Source organism: Camelina sativa, chromosome 4 (genome assembly GCF_030686135.1).
Source record: "Camelina sativa cultivar CO46 ecotype springtype chromosome 4, ASM3068613v1".
In the NCBI taxonomy this organism is placed as follows: Eukaryota; Viridiplantae; Streptophyta; class Magnoliopsida; order Brassicales; family Brassicaceae; genus Camelina; species Camelina sativa.
Genome location: NC_141883.1, coordinates 23,359,644 through 23,383,176, shown reverse-complemented (window position 1 = coordinate 23,383,176; position 23,533 = coordinate 23,359,644). Strand labels below are relative to the sequence as shown.

Here is a 23,533-nt window from a genome sequence, read left to right as displayed (position 1 = left end):
AACACGTTAATCACTCTTTTTCGTATATTGTTTACTCTAAAGTCTAAACGATCTTACACTAATTATCCAGAAATTATTTAAAAAGATGTGCTACAAACGTGACGAAGTCGAGAAATGTCTCCAATATATTAAAAAATGTAAACCAGTAAAAATGAAAAACCTACTAGTGTAGTATTAATTACAACAGTCACATACACATTACATTTACACACACTGGCGAATATAATAAAATCTGAAAACAAAAAAAAAATTAACTCTCAGCTTCGTCGTCCCCTCCTTTAACGGTGACGGTGGCTAATATCAGAAGACAAACCAGAACATGGTCAACTAGTCCCCTCCCTCCAAAACTCAACCCACTCTCTCTTCTTTCTCTCTCTTCCCTTTCCTTTTTCTAATCTTGAAATATCCTTTTTTTTTAACCGGCGACGATATGTCAGTCGCCGGAGCGATTAACCCCGTACCTGTTGCACCAACGACTCGCCGCCGTGTCGCCGATTCTCTAGACGTAATCTCCGAACGACCCACGAATCCATCCGATTTCAGCAATACAGTTACCTTACCCGTCGTCGGATCAACGGATTTAGACGGAGGAGGAGACGCGAGCGGCCAAGATTCGTCTCCATCTTCGGAGAACTCTTCTTCATCTACTGGATCTCATTACCATCACCGATTCTACAATCACCCGGCGATTCGTTACCTTAGAAGATTCTGGATTCCGTTTGTTGGTGGATCGACGGTTGTGACTGGGCAAGGGTTTAGATCGGGTAGAAACGTGGGTCGTCGGATCTTGGGTTTACTCATGGTGCTCGTTGTTGCGTCTGTGTTCCTTAGGGTATACCTTATGGGTGTTGTACGCGTCGTTGATCACGCTCGTTTGAATGAGTTTGTCGTCGTTAGAACCCTTCGTGATGATTTGTCTATGGCTCGACGTGAGGTTGCCAAGAACCAAGCTTCCTCTCAGCCAATGCGGCTTCTCGAAAAGCTTCCCGTGAGTTTTTTTCACTTTACATTTAAACATTTAGGGATTTTAAAAAATTCAATCTTTGTGATCAATTGAGGAATAATCAATATCTGCAATTGTTTACTTAATCAGATACTACTAGTACTTGGGATCAACCCTCTTTTTTTTTTTGTGTTTGTGCAATTGATGTCTTTTTTGAGGGTTTTGTTGAACAGTTCTCTAGAAAATATCTGAAATTGTTCTGTTTGCATTAGTGTCCAGAAAATATCTGAAATTGTTCTCTTCTTCTTTTGTGAAGAAGAAGAGGTAGTGGGATGGGTAATAAGCTGAATTCTCAGAACAACTTTAATGTGCAATTATGATAGCTCTTTTTTCAACAATCAATATCTCAGTGGCATGGCTATATTCTGAAATTCTTTTGTATGGAACTTTACTTTTTTGATTTTGGATTTGAGACTTTGACGAGCAATAATAGTCAATGGATTTAGGCGGCTTTGATGTGTGGATCATACTTTCCTACAATATCAGTTGACCTTAGTTTCTGCATATTTTATAAACTTTTCATAGGAAGACTTGAAAATGGAAACTCTTTGATCTTTTAGTTTTCTAGGTTCTGCGATATTTAATTGTGAAGTTCCAAAACAATCCAAGTTTATATTGGTTGACATTTCATTGCCGTTGACTAGATGTAACCCTTGTGTGGTTTTAATCTGTGTTAGTGTGTAATCTGTTTTGTTGAATTAATTGTAACTTGACTTAAATTCATTAAGTAACAGATTTAAAGTACGAGAAGTTCTCTGTGATCAGTGTAATCGGAGGTCTTTTACAGGTTTTGATGATTAACTAATTCTTTATCATTTCCTCTGTTTTTGCAATGTAAGGAAGATTTAATCTTTCTGTTGGACTTCATTTCCGCGGATCTTGGTCATGGATCTTATCATCTTGTTGTCTCTTTTCATAGATTCCGGAAATTTGGCAGAAACCTGAAAGCGGGAATTATCGCCAATGTGTGGCACGTCCTAAGAACTATACAAGTATGTTGCTATCTTGGAATTCCTAGTCTTTTAAGCGAGTTTTCAGTTCTGAATTTTCAGTATTTGGTGTATGTCTTTGTCTAGGACTGCACCGCCAAACCAATGGGTATCTTTTAGTACACGCAAATGGAGGATTGAATCAGATGAGAACTGGGGTGAGTTTACTTCCAAAGTATAGTACCGGGGTATTGATCTCTGGTTTCTCCACGGTAAACTGTTTTGTTTTACCTTTATTTGTTGGTTTTGACCATATGCAGATATGTGACATGGTTGCTGTTGCCAAGATTATGAATGCAACTCTTGTTCTTCCTCTTCTTGACCATGAATCTTTCTGGACTGACCCGAGGTCTTGTCCTTGGATCTTGGAACTCTTTTTGACTTGATACCACAAGATATTTACAAGAAAATAAGCCAAATGCCAATAAATATTATTTTGTCTGCAGCACATTCAAAGATATTTTTGACTGGAGAAACTTCATGAATGTACTTAAACACGATGTTGACGTTGTTGAGTACTTGCCTCCTCAGTATGCCGCCATGAAGCATCTTCTCAAGGCCCCTGTTTCTTGGTCGAAGGTCCGTGACTTATTCATATTAGGGAGGTTTCTTGGTTAACTTTCAGAGTTTTATCTCTTCTTCTATATGGATGTAAAGGGATTTCCACCATGAGAAGTAAATTCTTAAAAACTGATATACAGGCTAGTTACTACAGAAGCGAAATGCTGCCACTGTTGAAACGTCACAAGGTGTTAAAGTTCACGCTTACTGACTCACGGCTTGCTAACAATGGCTTGCCACCATCCATCCAACGACTGAGATGTCGTGCTAATTACCAGGCACTTCTGTACACCAAGGAGATCGAGGAGCTAGGAAAGGTTTTGGTTAACCGGTTAAGAAACAACAGTGAACCGTATATCGCTCTGCATTTGAGGTAAATCCTACATTTCTTTTATTATAAACAAGGGAAATAATTTGGATCATAGTTTTTGTATCAAATGGATTTTGGATTTGCAGATATGAGAAGGACATGCTTGCCTTTACAGGATGCAACCACAATCTTACAACTGAGGAAGCTGAAGAGCTGAGAATCATGAGGTACAGTGTCAAACATTGGAAGGAGAAAGAGATTGATAGCGAAGAGAGACGTATTCAAGGGGGATGTCCAATGTCTCCGCGGGAAGCAGCTATATTTCTAAAGGCAATGGGTTATCCGTCTTCCACAACTGTATATATAGTTGCTGGTGAAATCTATGGAAGCAAGAGTATGGATGCTTTCCGTGCAGAGTACCCAAATGTATTCTCTCATTCAACTCTTGCGACTGAAGAAGAGTTAGAGCCTTTCAGTCAATACCAGAACCGCCTTGCTGCATTGGACTACATTGTGGCCCTTGAAAGTGATGTTTTTGTGTACACATATGATGGCAATATGGCTAAGGCGGTACAAGGGCACAGAAGGTTTGAAGGTTTTAGGAAGTCCATAAATCCAGACAGGTATGGTAACATGGAATGAAGCTTTTCATTTTGGAGATTATGTAGCTTCTTTATCACTGATTTGTTCTGTGTGATTATTTCAGGCTAAATTTTGTTAGACTGATAGATCATTTTGATGAGGGTGTCATTTCTTGGGAAGAGTTTTCTTCAGAGGTGAAGAGATTAAACAAAGACAGAATTGGAGCGGCATATGCGAGACTGTCTGCTGCATTTCCCAGGCTAGAGGAGAACTTCTATGCGAACCCACAACCCGATTGCATCTGTAACAAGTCTCATCCGGAGAAGCTCTGGACAAAATCAGGTGTAAGAACAGATTCAAAGAGTTGGAAGAAGAGTGCCTTAAGATAGCAGCGATACAGTAATCAAAAACAGTTGAGATTCCGATGCAAAAGAATATGCAGTGGATACATAGAACAATTTGCTTTGAGTTTATAGCCTACTTGTACAATATAGGAAACAGAAGTAACCCGAGTTTTTGGAAGATTCAGACAGCTTGTAGAATCGATTCACACCGTACAGGATGAGCGTCAAGACTTGCGTCAGCTAGAGGAATTTTGTGACCCTGCACCTGAGTAGAACAAAAGACAGATCTTGGGGAAACAGTTGTTCTTCCTCATTATTTTACATGGTTGTAATCAGTGACCTCAAAATTTGATTGTACATTGGATTACAATTTGCATCAGTATACATCTCACACACGGCTTACAACTTTTTGTATAAAATCTGAGTTCGTGATATTATATTCTACCACAGTGATGGAACATAAACCTGCTCTCTTTTGTTTCGCTTTCAGTAGGGAAGCCTCTAAGCCTCTAACTGCACCAATTGCCCACTGCGGCTGCAAACCTGAGCTCTCACTCCAACACATCTTGGTACTTAAACATCTCAGGACAACTTAATAGCATTCTAATTATCCCTGCAAACAACAGCATCACCTGAACAGGTGAAAAGAGTCACAAGCACATCTTCTGTTACAACCACAACTCCATCAAAAGTAAGAGTATAGTAACGAAGCAGAAGTGTTCCATCAGCCACGATCAATAGCTTAACTAAAATTGGTTTGGAACATCCTAAATTGGTAACTTGCGAACCAAACTTCAACAACTTGTGATGTAGTGGACACGTCTGTATTCATGCATGTAGTGTTTAGTTTTTCATTGTATTGATAGAATAATACAGACGTATGTAACTATGTATAAACAAAATCAACCTCAAGATCACACGGATGAATAAAATTATATCATATATGTTAACTTATTCCCTTAAAAACATTGATTAACTTTCTTAAGATCATTAAGAACTAACGCAGTTCCTAAAATATGTCTGATGTAAAAGTATACATCCATTCGTTCTTCTAATAAACATTATAAACTACGGCTAACATTAAAAAAAAAATAAGCATTATAAAACTAAACACTACATGCATGAATACAGACGTGCCCACTACATCACAAGTTGTTGAAGTTTGGTTCGCAAGTTACCAATTTAGGATGTTCCAAACCAATTTTAGTTAATGTATATATATTTATCTATATAATAGAGTAGGTTAATTTGAGTAACAACGAGGTCCGTCCATTTATTCCCAAAATCGAAGGTCTAATTATTTTGTCATTCATGAAAGTAAACTGCAGTCTGTTGTTATTTTGTCATTCATAAAAGGGGATAATTTGTTGTTCAAAGTTTTCTATGTATTATACCTTGCTATATTTATAGGCCCCCAACTGGTGGTGTTTAATTACTCTATATATAGAAACGTCTTTCCACAGTAGGCTCGAAGACGACTTTTAATCTTTTTAACTCTTCTTTTTTGAATATCATCTTTTTAACTCTTCATTATAACAGCCAAGTGGTGGTATGGCATATTATAATTATAATTACAAAAAAAAAAAAAAAATAACTTTTGAAGGATTGGTTATCAGAAAACAGACGTAACATTCAATATATCTAACATATAATTAAAAAAAAAAAAAACTATATAGCCTTGAAAACTTTTTCGAGAGGTATCCTATATTTCCTAACGTAATTAATTTGAGTGACATAAATTGATAATTTGGTAAAATATAAATTAAGGTTTTTGGGTCATAGTGCATGTGATCGATTAATAAAAAGGAAAAGAACAAGAAAAACACTATAAGCAAAATTTACTTAAAACGAAGGAGAGAGTAATTAAATGGAAACTATAGGGCAATAAAAAGAGGAGATGCACCAACAACGGCAACATCAATTTTGAAAAGAAAAAAAAAAATACAATCTCAACATCGATTCTCTCTCAATCTATTCTCTCTATTTAGGATGTTTACAGAGAGTTGCTAAAAGAAAGATCTTTGGAGACAGAGAGACATTGCTTCGAGGGTTTCTCTGCATGTTCTGAGTTGCTAGAAGGAATATCGAGAAGATGATGACTTCGTTTGTTCTGACTTCATTCTTGGTTCCCATTTTAGCACTTCTCTATACTCAACAAGGAGTCTCAACTCCACTCTTAAGCATCCAGGTACGTGGTAAGTAAGATAGTCTAAACAAAGTGCGAAACTTACATGATAAAACATTATTCTCATAAATTTAATTTTTATTCAAAATCATAGGTTTGGCTACAAATGAATTAAAAAAAAAAAAAGACTTTCCCTATTTTCTTGACTATATATAAAGAATTTTTCTATAGATTTTAATATGGATTTGACTAATTGAAGCTATATATATATATATATATATATATTTGGGAATGTTTTCTTCTAGATCATGAGTATTATGGGTCTAACCTTTTATTTGAGTCAGCAAAAAACCATTAGTACGCACTACGGAGACAGCTGAGAAAATGAAATTATTTCATAATATGGATATATATATATATATATATATATCTTATTATATATAGTTTATTAATAGTTATCTATTAAATTAATAATTTTTATAGGAAAATATGTGCAATTAATAAGAAAAAATATATGCAATTAATAAGAAAAATATATGCTATTAATAAAAAATATGTGCAATTTAATTGCGATTATTATTTATTATAAACATTAGTAAAAAGAAATTTAGAGAGAAAAATGATTAATGTATACAAAATTTGATGTGTTAAAATTAGTAATTAACATAATATAAGAAAATTATGAAAATTAAAAAATATCTTAATGTAAATTTTTAAAAAAATTTAATCGATGAATGATTTGATAGCGTATTTAATATTATTCTATATAATTAAATGGAGATTTAACTTAATTTCACATTTTCTATTTTATATATTTAATAAACTAAAAAATTTATATCATAATCCACATGTACTGTACGTGGGATTTAATCTAGTAATATATATAATCATTGCATGCTAACGAAGATGAATTGTTTCATCTGTATTATTATATAATAATAATATAACTACAACAATTTGAAACAAAATTAATTAAAAACTTTTCTACAACAATTTGAGCACAACATAACTACAACAATTTGATAGTTAATTAAAAACTTGAAACAAAATTTTATACATTGGTTTAATAATTTTACGTATTGTCATCGATCGGCTAAGCCACTTTTCTTTGCTCAAATGAAAAGAAGAATCTATAGGCTTTTCTGTTTCTTAACATCCTACAATTTTCTAAAACTGAAGTGAATATACTGAGATGTATTTTTATTTGATTTCTTAATAAATCAACAGAGTCCACATGGTGACATTATAGACTGCATCCACATACGTGATCAGCCTTCTTTGGACCACCCACTTCTTCAAAATCAAGTGATTCAGGTAATATATATTTATTTCCTAGTGATAGTCATAAACACAGTTTTTTTTTACAGTATATTTCTTTTTACTTAATTAAATGTCTCTATTTTTTTAAGCACCAATTTAAATTTAAACATATGTTTTAAACAAATTATTAATCTGATATTTTTTTGAACAATTCAGGATACACCAACAAATTTTCCAAATATGGCAAAAAACGATGACATTAACTAACAAGTATGGCATAATACCGAAACGAGGTGTCCCGAGGCGATGATCCCGATACGAAGAGTGGCACCACAAGACCGGAGCTGCGGAGAGAGTCACCGGAGGACATGAGGTAAGCATCTGATTTTTTCATATACAAAATATGCATGTATTGTACTGAACCAGTTTATCAATCTAAACTTAAACCGAATAGTTTTTTTAAAAAAACTTGAACCAAATTTTAATTTGATTACATTGCTTATATAGTGAACTTTTCGAACCAAATACAAGTTTGTGTAACCGGACTTAACCAAAATAAATTCAAAGTTAGTATTACTAATCAAAGTATAGAAAGAAAAATAGTGCACATGGCTACCGATCACAGCCAAAAAAAGATGGTAAAGACTAAAGGGCTCAAAGCCTCAAAGTAAATTTGAGTTGATCACAAAGTTAAATATGAAATTTGTACCCCAAGTCTTATATAATGCACCAAAAGACAGTCCACAATTGTCAAACATGAGAAATATCCAAATTTATTAATACATCCAAAACTCTATAGGGAAGCAGCTAGTCATCATTCATTCACAAGTCCAAATACGTAATACTATAATGTTAACAAAAGTTTGAAAGCGAGTGAAAAAAGAAAAACATACCGGAGGCCATTGTGGTTGGACAGTTAAAATCACAACGAGAAAAAACGTTATCAAGAATATGTTTTTTGTACTTCCCATATTTTTTTTCTTTGTATCGAGACTCCAGAGTTTTAAGAGATTAAAATGTTCTTCATTTTTTGGATCTCAACGAAAGGCTATATGCCTATATTTATATAACTTCTGGTCTTTTTTTTTTTAATCATTAATTGATTTTCCATATTTAAGAATAACCAGTTAACTTTTGGTAAAACAAATCTTCACATTTAATGTAAATTTTTATAAAAATAAAAAAGTTGTTGACACTTGTGAATTTGGTCAAAAATGTTGACACTTGTGAATTTGGTCAAAAAGGTATTTACTGCATAAATGCAAGATTTAACTGAAAGCTTTATGATGGTTGTCAGTTGTCACAGAGCTTTATGATGGTTTTCTCACATAATTGATTCTCCTTACAGGAGAACTGGAGAAGCATCAAGACTTGGATCAGAGAGAACATTTTTGTGAAGCTGAACAGAACAAAACAAAAATTCTATAGGGAAGCAGCTACTCATCATCCATTCACATGGTTGTTGTTATCAGTGAACTCAAAAATTGATTCTACATTGGGTTACAAATTTGATACATCTCTCTCACACATTGTTCAAAAAACATTTTAGTACAAGTTGAGTTCTTCATCTTCTATCCTACCACATTGATGGAACATATACTTGTTCTTTCAAATTTTGCGCCGCGCTTTCAGTAGGGAAACCTCTTACTGCACCAATTGTCCACTGCGCTATGATCCCAGCAGCAACTGCAAACCTGAGCTGTCGCTCCAACACATCTTGGTCCTCGAACATTTCCGGACAAGTTGTTAGCTTTCTCATTATCCCTGCAACAACAGCATCACCAGAACCTGTCCTATCACAGGTGAAAGGAGTTATAAGCACATCTTCTGTTCCAACCACAACTCCATCAAAAGTAGGAGTATAGTAATGAAGCCGGAGCGTTCCATCAGTCACAACCAATAGCTTCAGCTTGTCATGCCACAATGGCTTGATTTCCTCTGGTGTGTAATGGTAATAGTCTCTTCGGTTCTTCGTCTGATCAAAATCCTCAGCAAAGTATTGCGGTGTGTAGTTTCTTCTCCTCTCATAGTAATCTTCATCAAGCAGAAACTCAAGCTCTTGCTGTGAAACTTCAATGATGTCTGCTTCATTCCATGCTTTCTTGATCAACTTCCTAGTCTCATTACGCGATCTCCATAGCGGTAATGGCAGATTCAAGTCAAAGAAAATAAGCCCTCCAAACTTTTTAGACCACTGTATAGCCCTAAAAAGAGTTGATTGCATTGTAGGAGACGTCAACACTTCTGAATTGAAATGAAAAATCCTCGCCTGCATCATAAGCACAAGTAACAAACACAAAAAAGCTTAAAATCCAAGCTGAGGTCCTCTGTTTCATGATCCAAATCATATACACAAACCAAGCTCGAGCTATAAGTTAAAAGGCAATTTTTTTTTTTTTTATCATAAAGCTGAAATCTTTTACCTCTTTAAGCACAGCTAAATTAAGTTCTGAAGCAAGAAGCGAGTCCTCCGGCGGCTCTTTCACCGTCTCCGCCATCATTTTCCCGTCTTCAAACTTAATCTTAACACGAGTACAAGCAGTTTTTGAATTCTCATCAAATTTCACAGCTCTCGTCTGAACTCTCTCCTGGTTCATCATCAAAACCAGCTCATCCCCAAACTCATCTTCACCGACTTTTCCCATAAACGCCGCTCTCCCACCTAACCGGACATGAGAGATCGCCACATTCGACGGCGGACCTCCAGGAGCTCTCCCAAACTCCGGCGGATCCCACTGCAGCATCTTCCACTGCGAGTAGATATCAGGATGCATCGGGTTATCATGGACTCTCACCACCGGAACAAACTCCTTCTGCACTGCCCCGAAACAGCACACTAGAGGCGGATCGTCGTACGGAAACTCGATCCCGTCGTCGTAATCCTCTAACTCCGGATTCAATTCAGGTTCCGTCTCGATAGTACCGTTCTCCTCGGTGTCGTCTTTCTCAATCACCGTCGAGGTTTGTTGCTTCTTCTTCCTCCCTTTGCGACTAGGTTTGACGGCGGTTTCGCCATTGATTGAAGCTCTCGGAGAAAGAAGAAATTGTCTTGGTTTTGGTGAATTACGAGCTACTAGTATCTCTCTACGACCTAGTGAAGAAGAATCAAAATGGTGAAAGTGAGGAAAAAGAAGAAGTGAAGCCATTGGGGAAGAAGGGTTTTTTTTTTTTTTTACTTCGATGTCTGTCATCAGGGTTTATCCAAATCCTTCTTGAATCATATCGGGTCCTGACCCGAATTTTATTCGAACCGGGTCAACCCATGAAAACCCGGTTCGGGTTTTTTTTTGTTCTTTCTTTCTTTTTCTTACGGCTGAAGAAGAAGAACAGTTCAGAATTTTTATAAGAAACAAAATAAAACCCTCCCACACAAAGATCTCACCGACGATTTTGATTTATCTCGTTCTCAGGCCGTCCTCATCGCCGGAATACGGTAATCTCGCACTCGATTCAGTTCCCTCGATTATTCTAGTTTTATTGTACTTCGCTAGGTTGCTAAAGATTTGGGGTTTACGTTTCCTCATGGGAAATCGATCGATTAGTTTGGCTATTTCTTCTAATAAGTAACCTTGGATCTTCAATTGCTGTCTAGATCTCACGGTTTAGATCAGTAGCTTTAAGGTTCTTTATAATTCCTGCGTAATTTGTTACACTAGTATGCGAGAAGAAAGTGATTTTTATTGAACATGATTGATTTCTACTGCTTACTGCTGAGCCTATGATTCGTGTCTTTTTTTAATTTCAATCTTTCATGATGTTGTGATTGACTCAAGCTTACCGCTCTTGAACCAACTTCGTAAGGAAATCTCATCTAGTGCTCAACTAGCTTGGTGCTTTTCTGGAGTTGCTTTTGATCCCGAGTCATGAAACACTTGTTACTTATGTGATTTTATAGAGGTCCTGATAAGTGTTTCTATAGATTATGCCTAAGTTTAAGGCTCTTTGTATTGCTAGCTCGATGACCGTCCTGCCATTGTATATATTCTAGATATTATCCATCAGGCGATACACTAGCATGCCATTTGTGCCCCATTCATTGTGTTTTCTAAATTTGATTAGACAACTTTGTTCCAGTCTCTTTCCCTGCTTCTGATCAGTTTGAACTCTTTTTGCATCACAGAGAACGATGGGCTTCTGGACACTATTAAAAGGTCTGCTGCTCTTTGCGAATGCACTGGCGATCCTAAACGAAGACCGTTTCCTTGTTCCAAGAGGATGGACGCTAGTAGAACTCCACCATACCGGTAGAAGAAACTCGCCCAAAGGCCAAATCATCGGTCTAATCCATGCCTGCCAGTACATGAGACTCCCACTCATGCTCATTAACACAGCAGTCATCGTAATGAAGCTTATCTTCAGTTGAAGATTTTTTTTGTAGATGAAGATATAAACTATACTGTGTTCTTTAACTCATCGTGATTAGTTACAAATCTATTATTGAATATGTAGGAAGTGGATTTTTTTTTTTTTTTTCAGCTACTGCAAACGAGTGGTATCCCATGCACTCAAGTTTGGCGTTGATTCTACAACATTTTACATGCCAAATTAAATTAAAAATGCGAAAGAGTAATAATAACATTGCAAGCTTACACACATGAAGATAAGGGGACTACATTAGCCAGTGAAGAAACTCGTCGTGGGTAACTAGTTACCATTACAGTCCCAAGAATCTACTTGATTACATAAAAGATGACTTATCCTAAACACACCAAAAAAAAACACACAAACTTGACTTTCACTTCCTTTCTTGTTTCGCATTGGCTTTACTCATCACAACTTCCATTTTGTCCATCTTCGCATACCCAAACTCCTTGGTCTTGATCCCACACTCCTCTTGCATCACCATAGCAAGCTTGTTTCTTTTGAAAGCTGCCCAAATATGCATCATGGCAAAGAAGACAAGCCCTGTTGATCCAAACGTCATGACGAAGCAAGTAACAATCTCCCATATCCTCTCTTTTCTCCTCTTCTTCGCAGCCTCCTGTTTTATACGTTCTTCCACCAATACCACCGCCCAAGAGTGTTCATACTCGGAGCGTCTCACCTCTAAGCTCCAAGAATGTAGATTAACGTTTCCACTATACGAATTGACACCAACCATGAACTCATCCTCAACTTTCAACATTGCTGACAAATCAATCCGATCAAACATAAGAGGAAGAACAGATTCAAAGCTTTTAGATTTGCTTAACCGGACTTCCAAGAACTTGCCACCAGCTTGGTAATTAATCCAAGCGTACAACAACACCTTCTCCGTCTTCACCAAGTTTGCCATCTTGAAACTGAGAATCTTCTCAGGAACCGTAGCACCATCAACAATCACCGCCACACTCGGATCTCCAAACTTGGTGAATTTGTCAGAAGTATCGAACTTGACTTGGAATAGAGAGTGATCAAACGTTCCGTTAACAGGAAACACGACAAACCCGAGTCTACCACCACCAGGAGATATGGAGAAGGAGAAAACAGTAGAGAATCCCGCGAAATACTCGTTTCCTATATCCTTCACGGACTCAATGGGTTTCTTGTAGATGACTCGCCCACCACCGTGAATCACCGAGTCAGTCAGCTGAATCGAAGATCCGTTATCGACGAGCTTAGCGTCGCCGAACAGGGCAATGTCTTGAGACTCAAAGCTCGCATTTTTATTGGAACTCGTGAACGAGAAAGTGAACGAGGTAGCTTCCGAAATCGAGAATGTTGAGAACAATGAGATGACAATCAGGAGTAGGACCAGGAGTGACCTGGAGAGACTGAAGCTCGCCATAAATGAAGTTGGTTGTGGAATTTGTGATTTGAGATTCTAGGGTTTGAAATGGGGGAGAATAGAATGAGATCTCCTGATGAACAGAGAGAGTAAAGTGATGATGGTGGTGGGGAAGAGAGAGAGAGAGAAAGGACAGAGAAGGATGGGGTTAAGCACTTGGACAAATGTGAAAAGTGTTTCTGATTTTTTTTTTTTTTTTTAATTTGTGCTTTACTTTTTGTTGTCACCCCAAAAATGCTTTTTTATATTTTCATGTCATTTTCATTTACCCTGAAAAGTGAAATGGATTTTATTAGAACTGTATTCATGTTATAATTTTGATTCCCTCTTGTTTTATAAGATGATCTATAGCCATTTCTTTTTTTTGTTTCATTCAGTATCCTGACATTTGATTTTTTTTTTTAATTTTTATTCGGTTTTATAAGATGATCTATAGCCATTTGGCCCATTTCTATGAATCATACACTAAACACATGTAATATTAGTTCTATAAAATAAAAATAAAAAATGTAATTATTGAAGCGAGCGACACATAATATGAGATATCTAGTAAGAAAAAAAATAAATAAATCAAGTATAATTAATTTTAATATTCAGATTCCAGAATGAATTACTAAAAAACATTTCAAGCTGCCGCCAAACACAATCTCCCGGCGAAATTTTTAAGAAAACGACACCGTTCGAGAAGGAGCGTTTTGAAAATCTCCCGCTGCTATGTTTTCTTCAGGTCTTTTCAGCTTCGCTCTAATTAGCCTTTAATCATCTTCGTCGTCTAATCTAAATTAGGGTTTTCACTATTATTCAGAAGAAAAAGAAAAAAAAAGCAGTCATGGGTAAATCGAGCAGATCCAAAGGATCGCGTATCATCGGGAAAGGTGAAGTTACCCCAACTCAAATTGCGTTTATCGTCGATCGCTACCTCTTCGACAATCGATTCACTGAAACCCGAACTCTCTTTAGATCTGAAGCTTCCTCTCTCATCTCTAACTCCCCACTTCGCCATGTATGCTAACAAAACCCTAAAGTTCTTGATTTTGTTTAATCTGTTTGAAAAAATGGGGTTTTTAATTTATTTGGGGATTTTTTTTTTTTTTTGATAATTGCAGGTTCCGAATAGTTTGATGACTCTTGATGATATGTTGAACGATTACGTTTCTCTAAAAGAGCAGAAAGTGACTATTGATCAGGAGAGAGTGAGATTGGATCAGGAGAAGGTTAGGGTTCATAATCTGTTACAGGGGATGCAGAATGTGATGAATTCTTACAACGCCTCCCTCACCGCTCCTCCTCCTCCTCCTCCGGCTACAGCAGCTCCGGATTCTCTACAGAAAAATCAAACTGTCTCTTCTTCTACAGGTTTGCAGTTTTTGTTTAGCTGGTTCTAATTTGGAACGATTGATTATTAGGTTAGCCTGGTTTAGATCTTGATCTTTTTATGTGCTCTACATTGTTTTCAGGCTTAACTCAATACAACAACACTCCAAATGTTATGTCAGTGTCACTTCTTGGTAACAAAAGAGTAGATTTTGGGAATTTTTCAACTCCTTCGACTACTCAGTCTATAACCAGGAAACGAAAAGGTTCTCAAGTTTCTGTAGGAGCTCCTCCTTTAACTAGGAAAGCGCGGATTACAACAGCAAATGGTATGTTTCTATGCCTACTAGGTTTATTTAACTTTGATGTACTTGCCTTTGCATCTCTAGTACTCTTAAACTTAATTGTGTCTTCTTGTTTTTGGTCCAGGGACTAATAAGATCACACAAACTGATAAAGCAGCTAACAATTTCTTATCACAAACTCCATCTGAAACAGTGCCATTAGCCAAAAGCTCTGCAGCTAATGAATTGGTTGGTCATGGGTCGAGTGTGGCCAAGTGTTTGTTCAATAAGCCTGATTTGTTGGTTACTACTAGTTCAGCATGCCTCAGGACACCACAAAAACATGCTTCTCCTGGAATTGATAAGTCCAACAGTCCACAGAAAGAAGTTACTCCTACAAACTGCACGATTGTTACAAAGGAGAAGTTCACAATCAGCCCTCTCAAGCAGATTACTTTTTATTCAGTGGAAAGAAGTCATCTGATTTCCTCTTCTTCACCGGTCAAGTCTAACCCGAAGATGTCAAATAAGAGAGACCATGTGAAAGGAAAGCTCAACTTTGATAACGCTGATACACCAATGTGCTTAGAGGCACCTGCCACTGCAGATTTGGTTTCAGCTTCTCCATCCGGGTCTGAGCCAGAAGTTGATTTATTTGACATGGACTTTTCTAATTTCTTGGGTGAAAACTACAGCCTCTCGGAGCTACTAGTTGATTTTGATCTTGGTTGTGAAGGAGGTACAAATCATTGCTTGCCACAGGCCTCAAATGCACCCATTGAAACTGTTTCAGGGTAGGTGGTTAGTTTTTTAGGATCATCTTCTTTGTAATTGGGTATTATCTTGTGATGTCTTCTTATACGCTATTCTACATCACAGGTCGTCTCCTGAATCAGGGGGTGTTAATCTCGAGTCTGACCAGGCCTTTTTGGAATATACATCAACTGTGACTGAAGTGACTCAAGGGAAAGACATGAACAGTCAAGGTGAGTATTTTCTGGTCTGCATTTGATTACAGATATACATTTTGCCCTTTTCACTCATTATTGATGCTTCATTTTGACCGTTGCAAACTCATTATCACAATGCAATCATATCTCGAGTCCTGGTACTTTCGCTTACTCATTCTCCCAATGATGTGATCATACTCGAGATTTTTAAGATGTATTGATCCTCTCCCTAACTCAAGCCGTTCTTCTCTTCACACAGCCAAGTGTTGAAGGCAGAGAGTGACATTACAGATGACTGATTTTGAAGACTAAGCTGTTAATGTTTGAAGATCCTCTGTTTTTGGCCTAACTATGCTGTTAGTTTGTTAAATGATCTGTGAAATATGAAAATTCTATCTCCTTTGGTCGCTCCCAATTAACTAGTAGTACATGTAAGTTGTATAAATTAAACTTGTTCTTTTTTGGCTCTATAATTTAACAGCTGGTTTCTCTCTCTATTCATATCGACAACAAAATAGGACTTTCACCATTTATGCATCTAATTGCATGTACCATGTAGTCAGAACTTGGCTTACAATAGATATTAAATGGCTTATGTTTGGTACAAGAGTTAAGCCAAGTACTTCTCTAGCTTCTCCACTTCCTCCGTGCTTCCAATGTACAGTGGAACCCTCTGATGTATCTGCGTCAGGTATTAACCAAACATAAGAATTAGTCTGTTCTGTTGACACCAATCTTAGACGTAAGCTTAGCAGTAGGGTGGGCATAAGAATCTAATCAAACCAAAAAACTAATTGATTTGAGTTACCTCGGTCGGTTGGATATCTAGTACTCTCTGGTGTCCATCAGACCCTTTTCCTCCGGCTTGTTCAACAATGAAACTCATTGGGGCACACTCATACAAAAGCCTAAGCTTGCCATTTTTGCTCTTTGCGTCACGAGGGTACCCGTAAATCCCACCGTACAACAAAGTCCTGTGAAAATCCCCGACCAAACTTCCAATGTACCTTGCGGAGTAAGGCTTCCCACTTGGACCAGGGTCCTTGAGGGAATCCATGTACTTCTTTAATTTATCGTCCCACATCTGGTAATTCCCTTCGTTGAAAGAGTAGATTTTTCCGGCTTTCGGGATCTGAATGTTTTCTTGCGTAAGAACAAACTCACCGTACATTGGATCGAGCGTGAAGGAGAAAACGCCTTTGCCTAGAGTTAAAACGAAGATAACTGAGCTCGAGTACATACAGTAGCCAGCCGCTAGCAAGTTGTTCCCTGGCTGGCACACGTTTACAATACACCTTTGTTCTTCTGACCCAAGCTGCAACAACATTATAAGCCAAAGGTCACCTAATTTACATTGTATCTCTATCTCCTAAACTAAACAAAAATATATGGAAGTGAAAGGAAGAGAGTAGTATACAGCTGAGATATCTTCGGAGTCGTCGACAATACATTCGTCATTGGGGCTATAGATACCGAAGATAGAACCGGTAGAGACAGCAGCGTCAATGTTGGAGGAACCGTCAAGAGGGTCAAACACAACGACGTAGTTACCAGAGTAACTCTCCTCCACCGCTACTGGCACGTCCTCTTCCTCCGACGCAATGATCCCAGTTCTTCCACTTGATCTCAAACAGTTGGAAAACACCTGCAGACACCACACACCACTCAATCTTTAAACTATGGTTTATGTCTAGTAAACTTAAATTAAGTGGTCTACATTAACAAGTTTACATATTAAAAAGCTAACAAAAATAAAGTCTAATTTAATTAACTTAAAGCATGTGTGTGTGACCTCATTAGAGATGACGTCAAGCTTCTTCTGATCCTCTCCCTGAATATTAACGGCGCCTTGAACTCCGGTAAGATTAGAGATTCCGGCACGTTGAACAAGTGAAGCGATCTGCTTACAAGCCATTGATATGCTCGACATCACTATCGTCAGCTCCGCATCTATCTCTCCTTTCATCTCTTGTCTCAGCAACCAGCTCGTCAACGTCTGGAGCTCGTATCCACTCTTCTTCCTCGCAGCTGGTTTCGTCTCAGCCGATGTAGCATCCGCCGCCACAGCCATACACCTCACTCCACCGCCAACATGATGATGGTTTCTCACTCGTTTCCCGTTGTTGGAGAACAGAGATCTCGGGAAAAGGATTGAAGTCTGAGATGATGGCGCCACGTGGCGTGAGCTTGAGATAAGAAGGTGAGACGAAGACGTTGTTGCGGCAGTTGCTGCCATTTTTTTTTTTTTGTTTGCTGTGTTGTTTTGTAAGAACAAAAAAAAGATGGGAATGGTTTTTGTTTTGGTCGAGGGACGAAGAGGATCGGGATATTTCGGATTGTGAGGTGGACGAAGGATTCGGATTCATGTGGGGTTCTCTGCTTATCTTGTGATATGACACGTGGCTTTGCTCTTACGGAACCTAAACATTAGAAAAGATATGACATATGGCTATATAGGCCAGTTTTATTTGTTAAGGGATTAGTAGTAAGCTAACGTAGTAATAGAGTTGGGCCTTATGACAATTTTTGAATTTTTTGTCTTAGCCAACCCAAAGGATGGGTATTTACTATTTAGTAGGCGTGGGTGGACGTATAAACCAAACTAAACCGAGGTAAATTGAGATTTGATGACAGATAAACCAAACCAGTTGAAAGAAAACAAGAATTTTATGCCAAGAAAGAAAACATTGTTACTCTTGTTTTGTTTTGGAATGCGTTTGTTACTCTTGCTAACTTTGGCAAAACAACATTGTTGTTCCCTTAACAATTTCTGCTCAAGCTTCTTCTTACAACAGTGGTACTGTGGTAGTCACACTCTTCCTCTCCTCTTAAATGTTTTGAGATTTTTTCTCATCTTTTTGTTTAACACTTGAAGAAAACAACGGCGTTTGTGACTAGAAGCTTTGAGCTTCTTCTCTACTGTCTCAGTGTCTTCCTTATTCAATGACTCAAATCAACTCGTACGTCAATTCAAAAACATAGAGTATTCAAAGTTTGTAAGGTCAAACCGAAATCAGTTCAAAACAGAAATTAGTTCCAAACTTCCAAAAATCAAAGACTTTTACTTTTCCATTCAGACTTCCAAGTTCTAATTTCTGAGTAAATAAAATCAATTTTTAGATACACCATACTATTCATTTAGTTCAATTTACACAACCGCAAAATAATATCAACCCAAAGAAAAGAAAAATATCAAGGGACGCAAAGGATATATAACTAATAGTAAACTTGTAGTTGATTTAAAACATATTCGGCTTCATTCTAAAATCTCCTCCAAGAGGACCCAAAAAGGCAAATGTTTGCAACAAAAAAAAAAGTTGACCTTCAAGCATATTTGTAAATCCTTAACCGGGGTATCCAACATTCAGTGTCGTGCTTACTTAATAAAAAATGGGGCAGTAGCCCTAGACCACATCCTTCATCATATTTTTTTAGGCCACATTTGACAAATATTTTTTTTATAGATTTATTCAGTTAATTTCAATGTTTAAGTGTTTTTAACTACAAATTTGAACTTTATTATCATTATCATTAATCTTTTGTTATCATCTTTTATAATTCTTAGTATTTGATTCAAAAACTCTATAAATTTTTATTTTAACACAAATTTTAGATGATATATTGTTAGTTTTTTTAAATTTTACATTACAAAATTTCACTCCAACCCTCTCGAATCATTGGCACGGCACTGCCAACATTAAAAGAAGGGAGACACATGGTAGTTTAGTAAGCTAAACATGAATGTTTTGTTCTCAATCGGTAAAGAACAATAAAAAAAGAAGAGAGGAACAAGCATAAGAGTGATCCCGCGGTTCCTCATTCCTCCTGCAACATAAGAAAACACATCAAATTATGGAACAATGGTGTTTGGAATTTGAGGTGGCTGTTTGAATGTGATTAATCAGGAGATTCAAACTGTATTTTAATTCTTTTCTTTAGTTGTGATTCCAATACCAATATTAACATAACTAACTATATTTTATTTTTTTCCGTTAGTTGTGATTCCGTTGTTTGCCATTTGTGAAAATGTAAGCAAAGTCGTTTCTTTTTAATATGTACCTAATACGTACATAACTTTATAGTCTTTATTCGTTGATGGTAGAATATATACTACATATATGAAATTGTAGCCTACTAGAACTTAGGCCGCCTAGCCAAATCCAAATGATTGATTACTCTTCTTACTTCGTCACTCTATAAAAAACAATAACATGAGTTTTTAATTGTATTATTTACCTTAGACCAAAAGATACCCACTTCATAAATACGCATTTGTAAAGTCAAAAAAGTTGATGGCTCTATCAAAAAAAGTAAATATGAAAGCCAGTTGGATTAGAATTAATGAATCCAATTTTAGAAAAAAGTCATCAGAGATTCATGTTGGCTGTGTAATCGATGTAATACATAGTACACTAAAACCTATATAAATTAATACTCTATATATTAATAAACACTATAAATTAATAAATTTTGTTAGTTCCAAATGGGGTCAATATAAAAAATAACAAAATTCGAGAAGATAATAAGATAATAATTTTTTTGAAATCCCCATATAAAATATAGTCCCAATAATATTATAAATTGATAATCATGTAAATTTACATACATATATATATGTTGAGATAATAAAGTATGTTACTCCTAAACCTCATATTTATAAAACAATTGTTATGTTGTATCTTCAAACTATAATGATATAAATTACTCTATAATATTTCATAAAAATAGCTAAAACCTTTTAAGGTTTTCAATTTCTAAATATACATTATTTACATTTTGATAGTTTGATAGACTATTAATATACGACAATTAATATTTTTATTAATAAATTGGAATTTATGTACGTCATGTGTATAAGTGAATTTATCTATAGTATTTATGATTTACTGTCAATAATTTTTTCTAAGTATTTCAAATTCAATTTCAATACCATAAAGTTTACAACATCCAAAATTTTAATATTATTTTGCTAAAATTGTCTCAATTCAAAAAATTTAAAAAGTTAAAAATATATCTATAAATTAATAATTATTAATTAACACTATAAAATAATCATTATTAATTTATAGATAAATTAATATCACTATAAATTAATAAAATGTCTCAGTCCCAATATTATTAATTTATAGAGGTTTTACTGTATTAGGAAAATATTTTTTTTAATATTCGGGGTGATGCTGCATCAACACAGAGTCAGAAGTATTCGTGTACGTTAGGACAACCAATTAATGGCAGATTTATTAGACTTTTAATTATATTTTAGATTCATAATTCATATGTTCTTTTTTTTCTCCTTTTTTATTTATTTATTACTGATGTGTTATTTCACCAGAGTGTAATGAATTTAGGATGAATTCTTGAGTTTCCAATTATTCAACTCAAACGAAACGATACCAATTGTACAATTTTATGTACAAAAAGTTATAGCTAGATAGATCTCATATATATGTTTTTTTTGTAATATGTAGTAAACACAATTAAACAGTAGCAAGGTAAGGGCTGTTGTAAATTTACTACTATCTTCTACCACATGGGTTTAGGCACAACATATATTGATTGACAAGTAACAAGTACTGATAAAAAATATGAAAAAGTAAATATATTTAAAAATGTCCCTCAAATGTGTATCTTGAACTAACGCGTTGAGTCAAAGACGGACGTGAAGACATGTATTGTACGCACGTCGCTTTGTTTCAAAGAAACCCCCTCACCATAAACAAAAAGTCTTTAATTAGTACTGCAATGACAATGATAATCCAACTAAATCTTACAATTGTTATAAAACCTTTTGATTACGTTCCCCCAAACATTAAATGAATAAACAACAGTAGTATATCATCTAGACATTTTTATTTGTGATGGACTTGCTAAAACCTTCTGCTAACAAATTTGGTCCATTTGTAAAATTAGTCGGACGCTACGGCAATCCAGGCACATAGTCCCAATATAAACAGAATGTAAAATACCCTAGTTCATTATATCGTTGATAATAATACATAGCAACAACTCAATGATACATAAATAATCATATTAATCCCGTATTCAAACTTTTGTAAACCTTTGAACGAACTATAATTAGGTTTATATTATAATAAACAAAATTAGAATTTCTCGGAATATCCACTTCCAAGTTTATGAATTTTTTTTATAATTCCCACAAAAATATGTATCGATGAGATTATAGAAACATTTTTTAGAACATATATCCTGACTAAGCACCTAACACAAAGAAAAATAAAGAATTGCAACTACTATACAAAATGTAATCTTTACTTTTGACAAAAATACAATTCTTACTATCATCGTAACACCATATATAGAGAATATTATTATAAAGGGAAAAACTCCACAACATTCCCTTGAACGTATACGCGTCCTATTTAATTTCCACGTTCTCTCTTATATCATTACTCTTTTCCCTTGAAAACATCAAGGAGGTTCAAAATCTTTAACCCCTAAAAATCAAAAAACAAGGAGAAAGAGAAGAAGAGAGAAGGAACAAAAAAACTCAGAAGCAATGTCTTATTCTTCCCTCAAATTGCCAATCTTTCTCATCCTCTCATCTCTTCTCCATGCAGCTCTAGGTACGTTACAAACATATATGTATCATGACGGATTTAAGATAAACTATAGGAAAATTAAAGCCTTTAATCCTCATCATGTGAATCTTCGTTTCCATTCTTATGTTTTATTATATCTATATAATTTTTTCAGGGGAAAACATCATTTGCGAGAATCTGCCAACGAACATGTGCGCGTTCTCAATATCAGCTTCCGGGAAAAGATGTTTATTGGAGACGGCTAATGTCGCCGGAGAATACACTTGCCGGACTTCCGCGGTTGACGTGGAAGGGATTGTAAACCACGTGGAGAGCGACGAGTGCGTTGCCGCTTGTGGGGTTGATCGGAAAACCGTAGGGATCTCGTCGGACTCATTGATGGAGGCAGGATTCGCCGCTAAGATTTGCTCGCCGGCTTGCTTGGACTATTGCCCTAACATTCTTGATCTCTATTTCAATCTTGCCGCCGGTGAAGGTACCAAAATCAAATTTCCATATTAAGCACTTAAAATAATACTCATGCATACATGATTATACGAATTGCATACGTGATGAAAAATATTTTGATGTACAAGGTCTTCTTTTATTTTTTTGTGCTTAGAAGATTTATTAATAATGTGATTCTAGTTTCTTTCCAACAAGTTTTGTTGAGAAATTCATACTTTATTTTCCAATATATGAAAAAATGTATTTACCAAAGTAAGAAATTTTTCAAGGAATGGCCGTAACTAGAAAAAAGTGTTAGTTATGGTCTTTAACTCTTTATCATGGCTTATTAATGAAGTAAGAATCATATATTTGTGTGTTTTGGTAGATTCGTCGAGTTTCTTACACATGCATTGGAAACTCACTTTCATGTTTTTTTTTTTGATATTTCGTATCGTCAAAGCAAGGAATTTTGGTAGGAGATAGATGGTTATGCTTCACTTAACATTAAATAATTAATAGCGATTCTCTTTTTCATTGCACCCTATATATGATTTTAGGTTGGTAGTAAATAAATGAACCAAAGATGTAACGTACCAATTGACTTCATGCAGGTGCATTTTTACCTGATCTGTGCGATGCTCACCGGATGAATCCTCACCGTTCGATGTTGGAAATCCTCAGCTCCGGCGCCGCCCCAGGCCCTGTCTCCGAGGTTGCCCCAGGCCCTTCCTCCAAAGAAGTCTCATCTCCTGCTCTAGCTCCGGCTTCTATGTAAAATGTTTTCGTTAATTCCACACGTGTGTGTGTTATACTTTATATTTAATATTTCGATTGATGATCCATGTTTAATGGACCGTATCTTACATTTTCTATGATTTGATGCGATATATCATCAATTGATTCATATGAGAGAAGAGGATACAGAGTGAGTGAGTTTGAATTTTTGTATCTGTTTCTTAATTAACATTTTCCAATATAATAACAACTTTATGAAACCATTGTTTTGTTTTCTTGTTCTATAAAAATATATGTCATGTGCAATCGCATGTCTTAGA

At 35.9% G+C, this 23,533-nt stretch overlaps 7 protein-coding genes and 1 long non-coding RNA gene across 14 annotated transcripts; 4 read left to right on the top strand and 4 right to left on the bottom strand.

Annotated features, from left to right (window-relative positions):
• Window positions 1-113: 113 nt before the first annotated feature.
• Window positions 114-4,253, top strand: LOC104781271 (O-fucosyltransferase 28-like). Of its 5 annotated transcripts, none has more exons than XM_087510594.1 (9): window positions 126-988; window positions 1,738-1,790; window positions 1,923-1,995; window positions 2,080-2,150; window positions 2,253-2,341; window positions 2,439-2,571; window positions 2,694-2,926; window positions 3,010-3,486; window positions 3,570-4,253. In XM_087510594.1, the coding sequence occupies exons 4-9, from the start codon at window positions 2,139-2,141 to the stop codon at window positions 3,832-3,834; spliced, it is 1,209 nt and encodes a 402-aa protein (XP_087366720.1). In that variant the 5' UTR covers window positions 126-988; window positions 1,738-1,790; window positions 1,923-1,995; window positions 2,080-2,138; the 3' UTR covers window positions 3,835-4,253. The 5 variants fall into 5 exon arrangements, with proteins under 5 accessions (XP_087366718.1, XP_087366720.1, XP_087366721.1 ...); XM_087510596.1 differs by having other exon boundaries at window positions 140-988; window positions 1,738-1,837; XM_087510592.1 differs by lacking the exon at window positions 1,738-1,790 and having other exon boundaries at window positions 114-988.
• Window positions 4,254-7,223: 2,970 nt separating this feature from the next.
• On the bottom strand, window positions 7,224-8,248 carry LOC147946116 (uncharacterized). Its single transcript, XR_015596183.1, has 2 exons — window positions 8,068-8,248; window positions 7,224-7,518 (listed from the first exon to the last, which is right to left on the bottom strand). It is a non-coding gene; the product is annotated as an uncharacterized LOC147946116 (long non-coding RNA).
• Window positions 8,249-8,599: 351 nt separating this feature from the next.
• Window positions 8,600-10,511, bottom strand: LOC104781270 (fructokinase-like 1, chloroplastic). The gene is made up of 2 exons (XM_010505898.3): window positions 9,598-10,511; window positions 8,600-9,443 (listed from the first exon to the last, which is right to left on the bottom strand). Exons 1-2 carry the CDS (start codon window positions 10,363-10,365, stop codon window positions 8,751-8,753), a joined length of 1,461 nt encoding a protein of 486 aa, XP_010504200.2. The 5' UTR covers window positions 10,366-10,511; the 3' UTR covers window positions 8,600-8,750.
• On the top strand, window positions 10,492-11,616 carry LOC109132583 (uncharacterized). Its single transcript, XM_019244311.2, has 2 exons — window positions 10,492-10,607; window positions 11,295-11,616. Exon 2 carries the CDS (start codon window positions 11,301-11,303, stop codon window positions 11,535-11,537), a length of 237 nt encoding a protein of 78 aa, XP_019099856.1. The 5' UTR covers window positions 10,492-10,607; window positions 11,295-11,300; the 3' UTR covers window positions 11,538-11,616.
• An 89-nt stretch (window positions 11,617-11,705) lies between these two features.
• LOC104781269 (uncharacterized) lies at window positions 11,706-13,157 on the bottom strand. The gene has a single exon (XM_010505897.3). It carries the CDS (start codon window positions 12,939-12,941, stop codon window positions 11,910-11,912), a length of 1,032 nt encoding a protein of 343 aa, XP_010504199.2. The 5' UTR covers window positions 12,942-13,157; the 3' UTR covers window positions 11,706-11,909.
• Window positions 13,158-13,523: 366 nt separating this feature from the next.
• Window positions 13,524-15,984, top strand: LOC104781267 (uncharacterized). 3 transcript variants are annotated; one of them, XR_015597482.1, is made up of 7 exons: window positions 13,524-13,668; window positions 13,747-13,944; window positions 14,048-14,297; window positions 14,399-14,584; window positions 14,685-15,333; window positions 15,419-15,647; window positions 15,749-15,984. XR_015597482.1 is itself a non-coding variant. In XM_010505895.3 (6 exons), the coding sequence occupies exons 1-6, from the start codon at window positions 13,771-13,773 to the stop codon at window positions 15,757-15,759; spliced, it is 1,377 nt and encodes a 458-aa protein (XP_010504197.1). In that variant the 5' UTR covers window positions 13,677-13,770; the 3' UTR covers window positions 15,760-15,984. The 3 variants fall into 3 exon arrangements, 1 of the variants encoding a protein (XP_010504197.1); XR_002037744.2 differs by lacking the exon at window positions 13,524-13,668 and having other exon boundaries at window positions 13,677-13,944; XM_010505895.3 differs by lacking the exon at window positions 13,524-13,668 and having other exon boundaries at window positions 13,677-13,944; window positions 15,419-15,525.
• On the bottom strand, window positions 15,926-17,915 carry LOC104781268 (fructose-1,6-bisphosphatase 1, chloroplastic). Its single transcript, XM_010505896.3, has 4 exons — window positions 17,282-17,915; window positions 16,907-17,134; window positions 16,298-16,804; window positions 15,926-16,171 (listed from the first exon to the last, which is right to left on the bottom strand). The coding sequence occupies exons 1-4, from the start codon at window positions 17,723-17,725 to the stop codon at window positions 16,100-16,102; spliced, it is 1,251 nt and encodes a 416-aa protein (XP_010504198.1). The 5' UTR covers window positions 17,726-17,915; the 3' UTR covers window positions 15,926-16,099.
• A 3,856-nt stretch (window positions 17,916-21,771) lies between these two features.
• Window positions 21,772-23,473, top strand: LOC109132691 (uncharacterized). The gene is made up of 3 exons (XM_087510591.1): window positions 21,772-22,073; window positions 22,204-22,524; window positions 23,090-23,473. Exons 1-3 carry the CDS (start codon window positions 22,007-22,009, stop codon window positions 23,251-23,253), a joined length of 552 nt encoding a protein of 183 aa, XP_087366717.1. The 5' UTR covers window positions 21,772-22,006; the 3' UTR covers window positions 23,254-23,473.
• Window positions 23,474-23,533: the final 60 nt, after the last annotated feature.